The sequence below is a fragment of the Cheilinus undulatus genome, linkage group 16, assembly GCF_018320785.1.
Source record: "Cheilinus undulatus linkage group 16, ASM1832078v1, whole genome shotgun sequence".
NCBI lineage: Eukaryota > Metazoa > Chordata > Actinopteri > Labriformes > Labridae > Cheilinus > Cheilinus undulatus.
The window spans coordinates 22,710,335-22,727,194 of record NC_054880.1 but is presented as its reverse complement, the minus strand read 5'-3'; the positions used below and the strand labels follow the sequence as shown (position 1 = coordinate 22,727,194).

At 37.8% G+C, this 16,860-nt stretch overlaps 1 protein-coding gene across 2 annotated transcripts in view; it reads left to right on the top strand.

Moving 5' to 3' along the window:
- dennd3a (DENN/MADD domain containing 3a) overlaps positions 1–16,549 on the top strand; it is a 33,148-nt gene extending 16,599 nt beyond the window's left edge. Inside the window, exons 19-31 of one of the 2 annotated variants that reach the window (XM_041809756.1) lie at positions 289–368; positions 1,050–1,229; positions 1,398–1,568; positions 2,585–2,714; positions 4,126–4,233; positions 6,703–6,800; positions 9,938–10,092; positions 10,295–10,361; positions 12,295–12,367; positions 12,470–12,588; positions 12,674–12,811; positions 12,915–13,019; positions 16,154–16,549. In XM_041809756.1, coding sequence (XP_041665690.1) covers positions 289–368; positions 1,050–1,229; positions 1,398–1,568; positions 2,585–2,714; positions 4,126–4,233; positions 6,703–6,800; positions 9,938–10,092; positions 10,295–10,361; positions 12,295–12,367; positions 12,470–12,588; positions 12,674–12,811; positions 12,915–13,019; positions 16,154–16,258 — 1,529 coding nt within the window. In that variant the 3' untranslated portion in view covers positions 16,259–16,549. Of the gene's footprint in view, positions 1–288; positions 369–1,049; positions 1,230–1,397; positions 1,569–2,584; positions 2,715–4,125; positions 4,234–6,702; positions 6,801–9,937; positions 10,093–10,294; positions 10,362–12,294; positions 12,368–12,469; positions 12,589–12,673; positions 12,812–12,914; positions 15,750–16,153 lie in introns of those variants that run through there. The other variant, XM_041809757.1, reaches the window with a different exon arrangement.
- Positions 16,550–16,860: the final 311 nt, after the last annotated feature.

The window sequence follows — 16,860 nt, the reverse complement described above, 5'->3', positions numbered from 1 at the left end:
TGTAATTGTTGTAATACATTGAGGAAGACACCCCCCAACTGTAGGCATGCAGGAAGATAACAGAGCCTGGAATGAGAAGGAAAGAGTTGAACTGGTCAGCTACCAGATGTTTTTATAGGTGTGTCTGTGTGCAAGAGATTGTATGATGTTTGGCAGTTCTGTAAAGGTCAAATATTTTTGTGGGAAAAAAAACAAGTAAAAAATGTGTAAGAAAAAAGGGACGATAATATAAAATGCTTGATTTTTTTTTTTTTTTTTTTTGTGTGTGTGTATTTGTGTTTGCCACAGGTCACCAGAAGCAGGTCGGTCCAGATTTGTTTCGAGTGTTTTACACCATCTGGAAGGAGACAGAGGCCGAGGCACAGGAGGTATTTTTATGGTTATGCTCGTAACTTACAACCTAGCAGCCCACATATAGCACATACAGCTCTGACCATGAATCAAAGTTACATTCAAAAGCACAGTGTTAGGGAGCAGTGTGACTTAAACATGGAAAATCAGTTTTTTATGCAGCAGAATTGAAATGATAAGCTTATTTTACCTTTGCCCACAGGCCTACAGTAAGTACTAGAAAACAATGAGTGACTGTTTAAAGTTTAAAGTTTGTGAGACAGTGTTGTGTTGTGACTGTCAATACTAGTGTGGAAAATCTTGATTAGTATGTAAATAAAAGAGCAACCTAAATATTAAACACCATGGGATATATATATGATAGCAAAGCTATGGTTAAGAGTTTGAAAACCTTTGCAGTAACAACAAGTGATTAAACTATCTCCATTTAAAAATATGGATTTGGATGTTTTCAGCTTAATTTTAAAGTAAAACTAATGAGATGGAATGAAAAATGTGTAAACTTAGGGAAGTACAACTAACATTGGTCATCTAAAATTAATTTGTATTTATTTGCTGTGATGAGGTTACATTAGTAAACTGAAACTTAAACAAAATATTTAATCTGTTTAAGTAAACTCTTACTTGTTGGAAAAGTTTCACTGTTCAATTAAGCGGTTGAAAAGAGTGGACTCATTTTTGTGTGGTTTTTTTTTCAGGTATGTTTACCAGCGTCTGTCTTGGAGCACATCGAGCCCTCTGAGTGTGTCTTCAAGCTGTCCTCCTCTGTGAAGACGAGCCGTGGTGTGGGAAAGATCGCCATGACCCAACGACGGCTTTTCCTCCTTACAGATGGACGCCCAGGATACGTGGAAGTGGCACAGTATCGAGATCTAGAGGTGAGAGGAAACAGAGCTTTTGAGACAAATGCTTAGGACTGTCATTACTACTAAATAAGTCTAAAGCAAGTAAAAAAAAAGTTAAGACTTGATTACATTATGAGATGATGCTTTATCAGGACTTAAAGCTTGAAAACTAAAGTTTGTTTTCATTCCTTTTTCCTGTAGGAGGTGAAAGTGTCCTCTGCTCCTTTCCTTCTGCTGCGAATCCCCAGCTTAAAGCTGCGCATTCGAGGCAGAAAGGATGTGTTTGAGGCCAATTTGAAAACAGAGACGGAGCTTTGGAACCTAATGGTCAAAGAGATGTGGGCCGGGCGCAACATGGCAGATCAACACAAGGTAAAGCTCAAACTGAAAAGTGACAGTGTGTAAATTATAACACTGTGCATGTGGGAGGACGGGGATACAATCACAGTGTTGGGGAAAAAATATTAATGTACGATTTATCATGTGCCTGTTTTACTCATATCCTGTCTTCATCAGGGTATTAACTGTTCTTTGTGCATGCTAGTCAATGTGAAGTTCACTGATCTCTGTAGGTGTGGCTGAAATTCCATGAGGCATACATGAAAACAAATATTCACACTTGAACAAATTCAGAGGTTTCCTTATTGAAACCAGATGATATGATGGTAACATCTCTGTCAGTCACATTTTTCTTTTCTGTCTATTTTCATTTTAGTCAAATAAATCTCACCATAGTCAGCTGGATATGCGTAGATAATCAACCTTGTCTCATAATTAGTTATGTTTCCATCTTTAGGTTGTTTTTCTTTTAATCAAAAAGGATACATGTCTTTGACTTAAAAGCTCCTGGTAGGACACTTAGTTTGTGTTGTTTTTGGCTTATCCCTTTGCTAATTGTGCTTTTAAGTCAAAGCAGTGTTTTTTTTTTATGTTTCACTCACTGTTTGCAGGGGAAAATGTCACCAAAAGCTGTTTCTGCCTTCTTGACACTAGCCCCAAGGCAAAGTTTACAACCATTTAAAAATACAGTACAGAAATCTTTGTTGTTGCCAATAGTCTGCTTTGCTTTTAGGGGTCAGATAGAGACTTCAGTATATGTCATTATGTTTAATAACCTGTCAAAAACAGAGTTTTTGAATGCACGTTTCTATCTTTTTTTAAAGCTTATTTTATTTCTTCTGCAATTTCTATCTTATTGTTTAGATTTAAATATTTATTTTATTGTCTTTACATGTATTGGCAATAGAACTACAGCTTATTACTTGTGCCTTCTTCTCATTCTTTTTCTTTATTCAGTATTCTGCACCAGAAAGTCCCTCTGTGATATCCTGCTGATTTTAAAGCTGTAAGAGTTTTAAAAGTAAACGTATATGGATCTGTGTTTCCAGGACCCTCAGTACATGCAGCAGGCTCTGACCAATGCCTTGTTAATGGATGCAGTGGTGGGCAGCCTTCAAAACAGTAAGGCCATCTACGCTGCTTCAAAGCTGGCTCATTTCGACCGCATGAAGATGGAAGGTAGAGGATGAGGATTTTAACCTGTTTAACTGTAACTATTTAACCTTCCCTTTTTCTCAACATGGAATTAATTTGGTTTGTTCAAATGCAATTAGAACAAGTCAGATTCCTGCAATAGTACGACTAAAACTGGGCTTTCACTTTTTTCTTACTGATATTGCATAAATACACCTAAATAGGACACAAACTGGACCAGGCGTTCTGCGCATGCTCCACACCAGACCATATTTTGACCTGGAAGTTGAACAGCATTAAAGCTAAGCATAGCTGTGGTCCTGTTATCTGCCTTTGGATATTATCATCAGCAAGAGGGATAGTGTGCATAGTATTAGTCCCTAAAGTAAAGAGTGGAGTGGGTACCAAATGTACAAAGCTGGCTGTAAAGTAGTCATTTTTTCACCGTTCAACAACATACAACCAGTTAGCTGACTGCTAACCTGCCAGTAAGGTCAACCAGAGAAAATTCCTGTGGTAGCTAGCTTAAAGGCTGCATGTCTCCACTTACCTTAACAGAGCTAGTTATACTTCTGTCAATCCGTTATCTCCTAGTGCTTGTATATTGGGAGGAGGGCAGTTGTCCAGTTGAATATCCTTATCCTGCAGCTTGACATAAATCCAGCGTATAGTGTTAGTTCATGCAGGTCACAGAGTCGAGCGCTGCTATATAATCAAGATCAGCTGATCTCGCACAAGCCCTCATCAGCTGATGGCCAGCTGATTCGCTCTAAGCACATTTTTGGCTTATTGCACTCATGTTGCCATATTTGATCTGCTCTAGCCTGGCTATGCTTTGCCTCTTCCTCTGAAAGCTGCTTTTGCAACCCTCCTCCACCCCAGCTCCTCCTTTATGCTATATCTGACTTAATCTGTGTCATTCTGAGTGCTCTGCTCTGGATTTATTGCTGCTTCTCTCCCTGCCTCAGGCTTTCCTTGTAGTCATAGGAAGAGCAGGATTGTGTGCTATTCCTGCTTAATGCTTTTGTAGAAGGCTTGTGGATGGGAAGGGGGATGCGAGAACAGCCATAACACCAAATATAAATAACAGCAATTTAAGCAGATGAAGAACTGCTAATAAAGAGAAAAAAATTATAACCGCAAATTTATAATCTGCAAGTCTTGACAGAGTGCCATTGATTGAACTTCTGTGCATGTGAACATACTGATTGTTACTTCTGCTTTCTTTAATTGCCCTTTTGTTACCAAATTAATGTATGCTTTCGGGGTTAATGACAACCTTTTCTTTGCCATTTCCATGCTTGAACAGCTTAGTCTGGATTTATTTAGAAACTTCCAAGTATTCCTTTTTTGTATAGACTCATCAGAGCTGTCTGGAATCCTTTTCAGTGTGTTTGTGCATTCATCACCTGTTAGAGGTTAGTTACTTCTCTCTAACAGCGGTTTGTGTCTGTAGTGCCAATGATGGTTCCTAAGACAACAGCAGAGACGCTGAAGCACAAAATTAACCCCTCACTGGAACTGGCTGCTCCTCAGGCTGTAGATGTTCTTCTCTACACACCAGGTAAAAAAAAAACACATTTAATGCTGAGTCCTTGTACCCAATAAATCTCGTTGGTGTTCAGACTATCAGTGAAATGACGGTGTTTGATTTCTTACTTTCTCTCTCTCTGTCTTTCTCAGGGCAGTTGCTCAACTACACAGTCAGTGACAAATAGAGAGTCTGACAAAAAAATACACGACCTTTGCTTTGTCATTACCTCTCTCTTACTGACTTGCTCACTCACTCACTTTGTTTTTCTTAAATGTAAATAGACAGCAGTCATAAAGCTGCAGATTAACAACACTTCCCCTTCCTGTCTCCTTTACAGAAAAGCTATAAAAGACTACACTGAGAAAAACAGTGGAGGGGAGTCTTTCCTCAAGGCATTTTTGTCCTATAACTCAGCCCTCCTAATGACAGCTGGGAAATCATGAGGAATCACAGAATGAGGCAGATATTCCTTAGTGTGCCACTCCATGAAGAGTAGCACTGGAAGTTGTGTTTAGGCTTGTAAATCTAAGACTATTTTCTCTTTCCTGGACATTGTAAAATCGCAGAATATTGCCTGGAGCAACAACTGATGGATATATTTGAATACGAAATCTAATGTGCTACAATTTTTCAGAAGCACAATTCAACTAAGGAAATAAGATTATAAGTTCCCACTTTTTTCTTTTTTTGATTAACAAAAGGTAACCAAGGGTGCCAGTGTAGCTCAGTGGGTAGAGCAGGCATCTATAACCAGAGGCTACTATAATCCCCAATGCACTGATTGCAGGATCGATTACAGGTATCAGTAATGTTTGGTGCATGTCTCCCAATCTCTCCCCGTATTTCCTGTCTCTCTTTGGCTATTGAATAAAGGGAAAATGCCCAGAATAATAATCTTTAAAAAAGAACAGCCAAACCAACTAGTTTTGTCAAATATTTTTATACGGTATAACAATCTATCTCATGAATAAGAACTTGGTAGATTTTCTACCTTGACCTGAAGTCTCACTTTTCAAAGACTTCAGTTCTTCCATATGATCAGCAAAAGGGTTGGCACACTTTTCAAATTATTGCTTTATTTTTGTGCATATTTTTTGCCTTTATTCTTTAGTAATAACAGAAAAAATAGTGATATACAAGTAGGACATGAGGGACAATGAGGGATGAAGAAGAAGAAAAAATTTAAACTAAAATTGAAACAATAATAATAGTAATGTTGAAAAATTATAATATTAATAAGACAAAACAATACATCAAGGTATTCAAATGAGATTTCTAAGTCACGTAAAAATCTTTTAACTTTTGAAGAATTCAGTGTTTTTTCAGCATGTTTTCAAGATTTTGATTGACTTAAAAATGTCTGAAAACATACAATTTTCTAATGAGTAGATTAATAAATGAGCTAAATGTACACCCCCCCCCGAGAGCAAAACAAGGCAACATGCTCCACAAGTAGCACAGTTAATTAAGAGACAAATTGACTTGCAGCAATGCTTTTTCCTTGTTAACATTTTATGACTTAAGGAGGAAGAGAAAGATCTGGTGACATGCAACAGGGGGTGGCTGGCTGGACATGACAGTGTTTCTTCATAGCAGAAAAACCCATAAGGAGGAAACAACTTTAGAAATAAAGATGTTTAACCCTCAATGGGAGTTCTGAGACAGCAAAAACTGCAAGGAGCACAGAAGTTTTTTCTCTACACGTCATCCAGTTTGAACTTTTCCTGCTGTTTACCCTCTGTATGAAGTCCTTTGATTTCATTATGGGGAGGATAGACACACTGGTGCATTACGTGGCAGCAAGATTGAAAGGGAACATCTTTAAAAGAACCACAAAGGCTTCACCAGCCAGCCATCTGGGGCCACTTACATCCCCGTCTGGTGTCACACTGACCTCCAGCACTAACAGATTTGTGCACACTCATACTCAGAGAATCTCTCATATTCACACACTACTCAGCTCATAGAGATTTCTGTTGGTGAAAAGAACAAATCTGACCATTCAGAGTGCCCCTCTGACTCGCTATCCCTTTCTGGTTTGAATATAGGTCACTAAATTGAATTCCTGGCATGTGTCCAGTTCACTCCCTTACCCCACCTCCTTCTCTTTCTCTCTCCCTTCTATTTTCACTCTTTTCTCTCTCCCTGTCTCACACTTTCTACAGCAAAGCTCTCTCCCTTCATTCTGTATCCCACTGTCCTTCTTTTCCCCTCCTTCAATGAAACAGGATGTTGTTAGTAACCTTCTTTTTTTCCACCAGGGATGCTTTTAAATAGTGATGAATATGTTAGAGGAAGTTGGTACCCTTAGGTGAGGCCTGGGTGGAGTCCGGCAGCAGAAAATAACTTGGAATATGAAGTGTTTCCATTTGAATTGTTGGATGATGTTCAGTTTTTTTTCCTTCCCAGCCTCCTGAAAGAGTAAACTCTGGCAGCTGTGGGTTTCAAGATTAGGATACGGTGTTGAGAAATAACTGATAAATACTGTGTGTGTTTCAGGTCAGTTATGGGTGTCTGTGTGCGGGGGGAAGGTGATGGTGTTTGATGCCTCCAGCTGGTTCCTCACTCACACCTGTCATGTTGGAAATGCAAGACTGGTAAAAAAAAAATGTCACACACCACATGATTACAAGAAAGTCTAACTGAACGTCAAAACAAAAATTAAGACAAATGTTCAAAAACACGAAGGAAACTCTCAGCTAACTCTGCTGCAATCAATTTAAAGGCACGCTAATGTTTTATAATGCTTGTCTCATGCAAAGAATGGCAGAGAAGGAAATGGAGCTTCAAAGTTGGCATTAAATGCTTTGTTACATTTGTATGTTCATAAAGATATCAAGGTTTTCCAGAAGTTACGTACTTTTTTACTCAAAGCTTCAGGCACTGGATGATCACATTAGCATTAGGGGTTTGACATTCTTTCAAAATGGCTTTAAAAAAGCAATAGGTTCTATGCAGATGATGCCACGCAACAGCATAGAACACTCCTTGGGGGACAAGAAATGATTTCTGCATGGAGAAATACTACCAAAAGGCCACGCTTTGAACTGTTTATGAAATATTAGTTAAAATATTTAGGCAACAAAATAAAAAAAAGTTTTAAAAATTCACAGAGACACAGCAGTTGGCAGGAATTTAAAAATGCCTCAGTTTTTGCTCAGTGTAGGCTCTGTTTTTATCTGTGGTCAGGCACATTAAACTCAGCTCTTAGCCATGTTTTCTCACTCGTTACGGTGGGAAATCTGTCTCTTGTAAGAGATCTAGATCATTTGGCTCAGGTCAGTAGAGCTGGTTGATTTTTTTTACCCAAACAGCTCTTCATTTGGTACCAGTTGGGCTTTTAAATGTGTATTAAAAACAACAAGGGATGGAAAGAGCTGTTTTGTAGAACATGCTCATTCGTGAATGGCACATCTTCATTCGTTTGCTTACTCCACAAGGTTTATTCAGTTGATATTATATCACCTTTTCAATTAAAAGCATGTTTGTGACAAAATGAGGATTTTTTTTACGTGTTTAATTGGCTCAGCTAGCTTCTTGACTCAGTACAAGACTCTTAAATACTCTTTCTCCCTTCATCTGGCTAGATGACGTTAGACGCTAGGAGGTCTGCAGGATTTAATAAATTGTGATATTGATGATGATGATTAATTAAGGCATAGAGGCCCATTTAGAGCTGTTAAGTCCTAATTTCCTCAGTTCCCATCCTTTCCTGATGGCTGTCCCCCACTTCCTGAACCCCAACAGACATTCAGGATCTCATGATTGCAAACAACCTATACATCCAGGATTTTCATATATGCTAGTTTAAATGGGCTGGTAGACTTTGAAGTGACTGAGTAGTGCACTTTTAAATTCAAGGGAAAAGGACCTTGAAACTACAAATTATCTCTAAAATACTGTACTAGGCTAAGTAAGTCACACAAGATGTACATTTATTTGATGAAGGCGTCTGCTAAATGAAATTGTAAAATTAAAATGTCACATTAACAAATAAGTTAATTTAGCTGGATCTTGTGCAGCTTTTCAGTTTGCTAGGTGACACGGCCAATGCTTAGGAATAAAAAATACAGCAGGAAAAATTAGTGCTACAAAGTGAAAGTCCTTTGTAGAACTGATCTTCCCCTTTCAGATCAAGGTCAGTATTCATAGGTAAAGTCCTTCAAAGAATGCTTACTCTAAATTGGGGCATAGCTTTACAGTTGTGCCACAGTTAAGTCAGACATTTCCACAGAGATCTCTTCAAATCAGTGAATTTCTCTGAGCCACTCCTTCTAAATTATTTACATCTATTTTACTCTAAATTCACACTTTTTATGTCTGTATAATGTAAAACAATACATCTAGAAAAATGAATATAATACAAAAAGATATGTCTCTTATTTAATGTCTTTTATTTCAAATGTTCCGTCACTAACTGAAAGCATGTTTGATTGCAACAGATAAACTGCACATGCATGCCATAGACATCAGATACAGATAAAACTGTTTTCAGGTTTTTTTTCTGCTCCACTGCTTTACTTTGAGCAGTATCAGCACTATCCTTATGACTTGCAACCACATGTTTGATTTTGGAAGGATACAGTGTGCTTTGAATAGTTTTATCCCCCCTTACACCCGAATCTTTCAATCCTCAACAACAAAATTTAAATAAGTCAAAGCTGTCAAGGTCTTTGCAGAAAGTTAATGGTAAATGGTTTAGGGTATAAGTTTGAGGCGTCACTAAGGGTGGTGTTAATCACTGACCTCTGCTCCAGGCATGCCGGTCACAGTCACATGAAATATGTTAACCAGAGCAACAGATATGAACCTTTTTATTTCTCTAAAACCAGCTATGAAGTTTGCACAGTTTGCTGCCAGGTCACGTGTTAAACATCTGGACCAAGGATTTTTCAAAGTTATGTGAAGAATGCAAATCTAAAGCAACTGATAAGAGAATAATAGAAAATATGTTGACAAGCCGTGTCATAGCCAAAGCCACTGTTTGAGGTTTTGGCTACAAGCAACAGAATCTTTTTGGACAGCTTTATGTTTGCAAAGCAAGAATCTGTTAGACTAAAAACCCAAGACTGTGTTTAGAGGATGATCCAGTGTTTCACAGGTAAATTCTGCCATTTAGCTGTCTGTGTTGCCATCTAGTGGACAAGAAAAACAATACACAAAATTTTCCCCCTACTTAACACTTCTCACTTTTCCTCTTACAAATGATTTTGCTCTGAGTCAGCTTTTTTGCCTCTATTAATTGGGGAATGTTTTGTTTATTTAAAAGTGAAGTTATATTTTCTTAAAAGACTTAAACTCACATTACCCAGGAAAAAACTGGGAGAAAAAGCAGCATATCTTCACAGTGTTAAAGCTTCGACCAACTTTAGGATTAATCATAAATATAACAGTTGTCTCTTATTTTCTATACGTCTTTTTTTTAACATTAAACGTTAAACTTGTAACTGTTTCTGATTGATTTTTTGATAAGTCTTACATTCATTTCATTCATTTAAATTTACATTTTATGTCACTAATCCAAAAACAAACAAACAAATAAACAAAGTTAAAAGAATAAATATGTTAGTTCATGTAAACCTCGATACTTTCTCTCCTCAGCAACCTGTGCTGAGCCAAAAATTTTCCCCTCGTGATTTCATATTTCACAGCCTGTATTTCTTTAAATGTCTGTGAAAATACCTGTGGTTGCAGCAGGGTGACTCATTTTGTCTTCCTCTTTCTTTTGTCGCAGAACTGCATGCTGGGAGTTGATAAGGACCAGGTCTGGATGGGCTCAGAGGACTCAGTGATCTACATCATCAGCATGGTGGCCATGGTGTGTAACAGACAGCTGACTGAACACAGAGCTGAGATCACAGGACTCGCAGTAGATACCGACAAATACAGGTTAGTATTAGCTACCATAACAGCACTATTTCTCCAAGTGTCCCATCTTTGTCGTCTTGATTCTGCGTGATCGAAATGCTGTTTTAAACTATGTTGTTACTCTTACAGTGATTTTTCTAAGCCATTGTGCTGTCAGGTTAGTTTGTGTATTAATGTTGCTAGAATAAGAGTTTGCCTAAGATGTACTGTCTGTTTTTTGCAGCCAGAAGGTGGCGTACTCCTGCAGTGCAGAGGGAAGCGTCATGGTGTGGGACGTCTCAACACTGCAGGTTTGTTTTGTTCATCATTTTAGTCTTTAGATAGATTTAAACTCTTATTGTGTTGGTATAGTGTCTAAACATTAAAGCTGCTGTTCAATAATGAATAAAACAGCCCTGTATTATAAAATGCCATACTTATGTTTTTATTGAGCGTTCACAGATTAAAGGCCAGTGTCCATGTCTGCTATTTATGTCCTGGTGCCACTTCTGATCCTTTTATTAGAATGAACTTATTACCTCTGCCAAGGAGGTTATGTCATCAGCAGGGTTTGTTAGTTTGTTAGTGTGTTTGTTAGCAACATAACTCAAAAAGTTATGGGTGGATTTCGGAGAAATTTTCAGGAAATGTCAGAAATGGCATAAGGAAGAACTGAACAGATTTTGGGACTGATCCAGATCACCATCTGGATCCAGAAATTTTTAAAGGGTTCTTCACTATTGAGAGATAGGGCTAATGCAGAGGTCTGCACTCTCTGGGTGCTTTTCTAGTTACTTTTGAAATGTTGTTGACTGTCAGAAAGCTGACAGTTCTTCTGTCTGCTTTCTTATTAAGCTGGTAGTGGGTGTTGGTGTGAGGAGCATCAAACTGAGGAGTGTGGGAAATTTTGCCAACCGCTCTCACATGCACCAGAGGTCAAAATATAAGGAACACCTTTCACTACAATATAAGTAATTAACATAAAGAAGATTGAATCATCTCTCTGACAATGTCAACAACATTTACAAAGTCACACATTTATTGAAGTAGAATTCATGGTAGAGATGTTGTTAGAGTGCTTTGCATTGCACAGATGTGTCTAATAAATTGGTCAGTGAATTAACAAATGGTTAATTTATTATTTATTATTATATGTCGGTTATAGGTAAGTAGAGAAACACGTCATAAAAGTCACTTGTAAAACACTGAGTGAGCATATTATTACTGTGATATATTGCACCATTACGTTCGTCATGTCATTACTGACTCAGCTAAAGTTTATAGCTAGCTAATGTTAAGCTACGTTATCCTAACTTTACTTCGCTAACATAAACATATAAGTGTTACCAACACAATGAGGCACGTTATGACTCATGGACAAGAAACAGGGAACTGTTTCACAAACTAGTTAAAAACTTACATTAAGGCAAACTATTCTCTTCAACAAATTTGATGCCCTGCCAAGCTGCTCCTGGCTGTAGTTCAGTCTGCTCTAAGGAAGTAAATATGGAGCGTGTGACATGACAGGAGTCAGAGTGCCCTCTACTGGACAAATAATAGAACACAGACATCATGTCTAAGTAAAACCAAGTCATTCCTTTCACTTTATTATTGAAAATACAAGAGTTTATATTGGCATCTATCAGCCGACTTTTGGCCAACTAGCTTTAATTTCTTAAAAGCTATTATTGGTTGATTAAATCAGCTGGCCAACTAATCAGCCCAGCCCTGCTATGTATGGATTAAAGACTTATTCTGAGTAAATAAAAAGTAGAAATAGATAAAGATATTTACATGTAGTTAAACACTAAATTCGATGGGCTTCCTTATAAGTATTATGTTTTGTTTTTACCTCTTTTTTTTTGGCTAAATACTACTGGGTGAAAATATTACAAACTGCACCTTTAAAAGTCTAAAGATGCTGCTAATGCCAGGACAGGACTCCGCTTCATTGTTTTCATGTTTTCTTGAATGAAGGATACTACAAAGCAGAAAGATCTATTTAAGAACACCTGATAAATCCTCCCAAGGAAAGAAGAAATAAACTAGTTATCTAGCTACAATAGACACTTAAGAGTTCTGACACTGAGGTTGTGGGCGCTGCTGGAGCAAAAAAAAAAAAAAAAAAAGGTTGTCTATGGACACAGGCCTTTTTGTCTCTCCATTTTCTTTTTTCTGTTGTTGCAATGGGAAGTTTTTTGGTTAGTTTTTCTAATTTGACACTTTTTGTATCTCATCACTAAGGTGAAGAGGCACTTCCGTCTCTCCTGTGATCGCCTGCAGTTTGTGCTCAGCTCTAACGCAACACTGTGGTGCTGTAAGTTTGACACTTTTGTTGACATGTTAAAACATTAAACATTGGAGTTTATGGTGTGATTAAATAATCTCTTTTCCTCTCTCTGTTTGTCTTTTTCTCCAGGCTCCAGAGACAGTATCATGGAGGTGTGGAGAAACGGTTTAGTGAAACAACGTCTGAATTTACCAGAGCAGCAGAAAGGATCCACAGCTACATTCAGCTCTATCCTGCTGTTACCAGAGGTAAACACAAACACTGAGTCTGACGCTGGGATTCAGTTATCTCTTTTTTAAACATCATATTTGTGTGTGCTTGTTTTTGTACCAGAGGGAGGAGCTGTGGAGTATTTGTATGGACTCAGGAGAAGTGTGTGTTTGGCACATTAAGGACACTTCAAAACCTTGTCACCGGGTGTCTCTGCAGGACTGCACTGGATGTTACTGCATGATTAAAGTTAAAAAACAGGTCAATATACTACACTAATATGCACACAAAAAAGAATACAAAAATTATGATAATTATGGGAGTTATACGGCAATGCATAAACATCTATCCTTGTTTCCTTTAGGTGTGGGTTGGTGGTGTTGGCCGCAGTTCTACCAAAGGGAAGATTTACATCCTGGACACAGAGCGCCATCAGGTCCTGAAGGAACTTCATGGCCATACTGACAAGGTGATGGCGCTCTGCTCTGCGGAAGATCGCTATGTCCTTAGTGGAGCTGGAAAGCATGATGGAAAAATTGCTATCTGGAAAGTGGAGTAGAGTGGTTAACTGTTTGGAAATAAGGAGTATTCAGTTGGATTCTTTGTATTTAATACCATTTCTCTCCATAAACTGCTCTGACAGGGGGTCTAAACCCTGGAGAAAGGATACAAAGGTGCAGAAAAGAGGTGGATCAAAATCACAACCTCTGTTTGCCTTTTCCATCTCAGTGATATGAAGGAATCACATGTCCATCATGTGGCGCAACATGTTTACACAAAGCAACCCCATCTAAGCAGCCTCCCACGCTGTCATGATGTGATGATGAGCAATACTAACAGCACTAACATTATTTTTTGGTAACATGAAGGATAAATGAAGACTGAAAAGGTAACTGTAATGGATATATTTTCAATGTAAAGTGCTACACTTTACCTGTTTTTGTATTTCTATACCCTGCTTTATTTAATGTCTGACCATGTTTATACAGTTTAGATCAGTATTATGTGGGAACGTTGTGTGACTGAGCTGCACCTCCAGCTGTGTTTCTGACGTGAGTTCCTGCAGCTCAGAGGAGTCAAACTACCCTGAAAACAAATCTGCTGTGATGGAGATTACAGTAGCACTGTGGGAAAAGCCAGAAAAACTTCTATTTTGATGGAAGTTGTGTAATAATGGATAATGTACTGCTGACATAGGATGATGGATTTAAACTGGTAACTTTGGCATATGAAATGGCAATACATATTTAAGAGGAACATGTTATGTCCCAAAACAACTGGAAGCTGATAACAACTTCAGACATTATAGACATCCCAGAGTGTTTTGCTTTTATTATACCTCATTGTTTTACCTGAAAGTATGTACATTTGTTTTGTTTTCCTCAAGGAAAAATCTACCTGTTTTTCTCTTTGCAATGCATGAAGGCCATCTGTCTTTATACAAAGACAACTAATGTGTCAGTCCTGGTGAGGAAATGCTCAGATATAGAACTACGTCTTGTTAGTCATGATTTTATGTTGAAAGCTGGCTCAGAATAATCTTTTTTTCAAATATATTTACTATATGCATTTTTGTAGGTTTTCTGGCCAGTTATTTGTATTAGCCATCTGAGGCAGACTGAAGTTCAATCTCCAAGGACTAAAACAACCACAGTGAAACCAGTTTTTCTTGGTTGTAACAAAAAGAATACATTGGATCATTTGGGCTCATAATTTCTGAATGGCACTCTTAGATTCTTTGTATGGATTTATTTAAAGACTGTGTAGGACATTTAAACATGAAATATATTCCTTTTTAAATCTTAGCCAGTGTTCATGATTATTTTCTTTATAATCTCTATTTAAGAAATATTAAACTGTAAAATATCAACTGCTATTTTTCTAATATTAAACAAACAGTTAAAAAAACACTCTAGAGTAAGTTTCAGTTTAATCATATATTTAATATTTCTTTGTAACTGGGAGCTAAAGAGGAATCATGGGCAGGCTGCCCACAGATTTGTCTGGACCCCTGAAAACCCTGAGAATGGGCCCTCTCCAGCTGTGATTTATTGATACAATCAATGCATGTATATGACCAGTAGCACTGATGCCAGCACGTGTTTGGCTAATAGTTCATTTTAAAGCTAAAAAATGTCTCAGACTAATGGGTTCTGATTTGTGACACTTTTTGACCAGTTTCCCCACCCATTGGTGCAATTACTTGCCATTTTTCATTAATTTAGTGCAATTTCTGCCCATTTTTGCCATTGTAAACCCATTTTGCTACTTTTATAATCCTGTTTCACCACCTTCTCAACCCATTTAACACATTTGTACTGCTTTTAACCCTTTTTGCAACATGTCATATCCTATTTCACCACCTTTCCCCCATTACTTCCACTTTTTAGCCATTTTTGCCCCTGTAGAACCCTTTCCACCACTTTTTCTGCCTGTTTTTGCGACTTTCAACCCAGTTTTTGACCCTTTTCATCTATCGTTGCCACTGTTGCCCCATTATTGCCACTGTTAACACCTTTTCACCACTGGTTACATAAATTTTATTTTACCAATTTTAACTGCATTTGACTGTTTGGCCCATTTTTGCCACTTTCTCAATTTTTTGCCTCTGTTAACCCATTTGCTGCATTTTAATCCCATTTCAAAACCTTTTCCACTTATTTCTCCACCTTTAAAATGTTTTTGCAACTTCTAACCCATTTTTTGTTACATTTATAACATCCTATTTCACCACCTTTCCCCCATTTCTTCCACTGTTAAGCCATTTTACCACTTTAAAACTGATTTTGTGCTCCATCTTATCATCATTGCCTCTGTTTACCCTTTATTTCACAGCTTAACAATAGAATGGACCAAGAGTTTTCTGACCTCCACTGGCTGGGCCCCAGAAAGCTCTCCCTTTTATCTACTCTTGTGGGTGGCCTTGATCATGGCACATCTCTAAGAAAATAATATTCTTTCTAAGCCTAAAAATAAAATGCAGCAGGAATTGATGGGTCAAAAGTACATGATACTTTACCAAGACAACAAAACAGGCTTGAAGTGCTGCGTCATCCAACATTTTACAGCTTTATAAAGTCATTTTAAAGATGTATAGAGTGAATTTATTACTTTTGCTGAACCCCTCCAAGAAATACACCCAGGATGCAAATGGTGAAGCTTCCTTGCCTTGTTTTTGCATTTCCTTGAGCTCACCAGAAGAGGGTGCTGTATGACAAAGAGAGGCAGTGCAGTAGATGCAGGTTAGCTGATAGGAGTTGATGAAAATTCTCTGACAGATGAGATCAGACTGCAACTAATAAGTAGTTTTTCATATTAAACATGTATATAATTGGCTGCTTTGTTGACTACTTATGTTTAACAATTAAAAACTAGCTGCAAAGCGAAAGGATGGCATCTTTCAAGATCTTATTTTATGCACCTGTCAGATCAAAATACCAGAAAAGTATACATTTTAATCCACATATGAAGAAGAAAAACGACATATCTCTATATTTATGCTGTATTTTTAACACTGGATGAAAAGCTGCTGTAAAATTGAAATCATCTAATGGCTAATGAGTTATTTTCTGGTTTCATCTTATCTCTACAATTCAACTCTAGATGCACTGTGCATGTAGAGGCAGCTGGAACCTTTTTTCTGCGTGGGATGCAGGAAGGCTGAGATATAAAACGGAAACAACACAAAGCAAGAACAGACGGTGTTGATCTTTCTCAGGTGTTACTGAACAAAGCTAATCCCTGCCTGCTGCTGCTCCAGGAATGATCTCTAATCTCCCTCTTTAATCTGTATCATTCAAATTCTTACGTTTGATTGTCATTAAATATCTCCCCCTGCCATTTAAATCCACCATCTATGTAGCACTGCTGTTGTGTTTATGTGAAAGTGTATTTTGATCATGTGCTCATGGTGTATATCGTTTGACGGACTAAAGCTTAATCTCTCACCCTGCAGCTCCACTCGTGCTTCAGCTGCAGTGGGAGATAAGTCGTTCCCTGTTTCTGCACAAGTTTCCTTTGATACATTAACTTTCACTTACAGGAAGCAGGAGCTTGACTTAAGAGGGAAAAAACGCACAATCACTGTTTGTGCTGCAGCTTCAAAGTTGACTTGAAAACTCAGCAGCGTTGAGACGGTGACTGCAGTCATCAGAGAGACAACAGTCTGCAGGTTGATGCTTAGGAAGAGACAGTGAAGCAGCTGTAGCTGTGTTTCTGCTCCACTGTCATGCCACAATTTTCCAAGAGGCTTAAAGGCTGAAAAACTCAAAGAAAAACTTATTCATTTTTTATTTCTAGCATTATTGTTA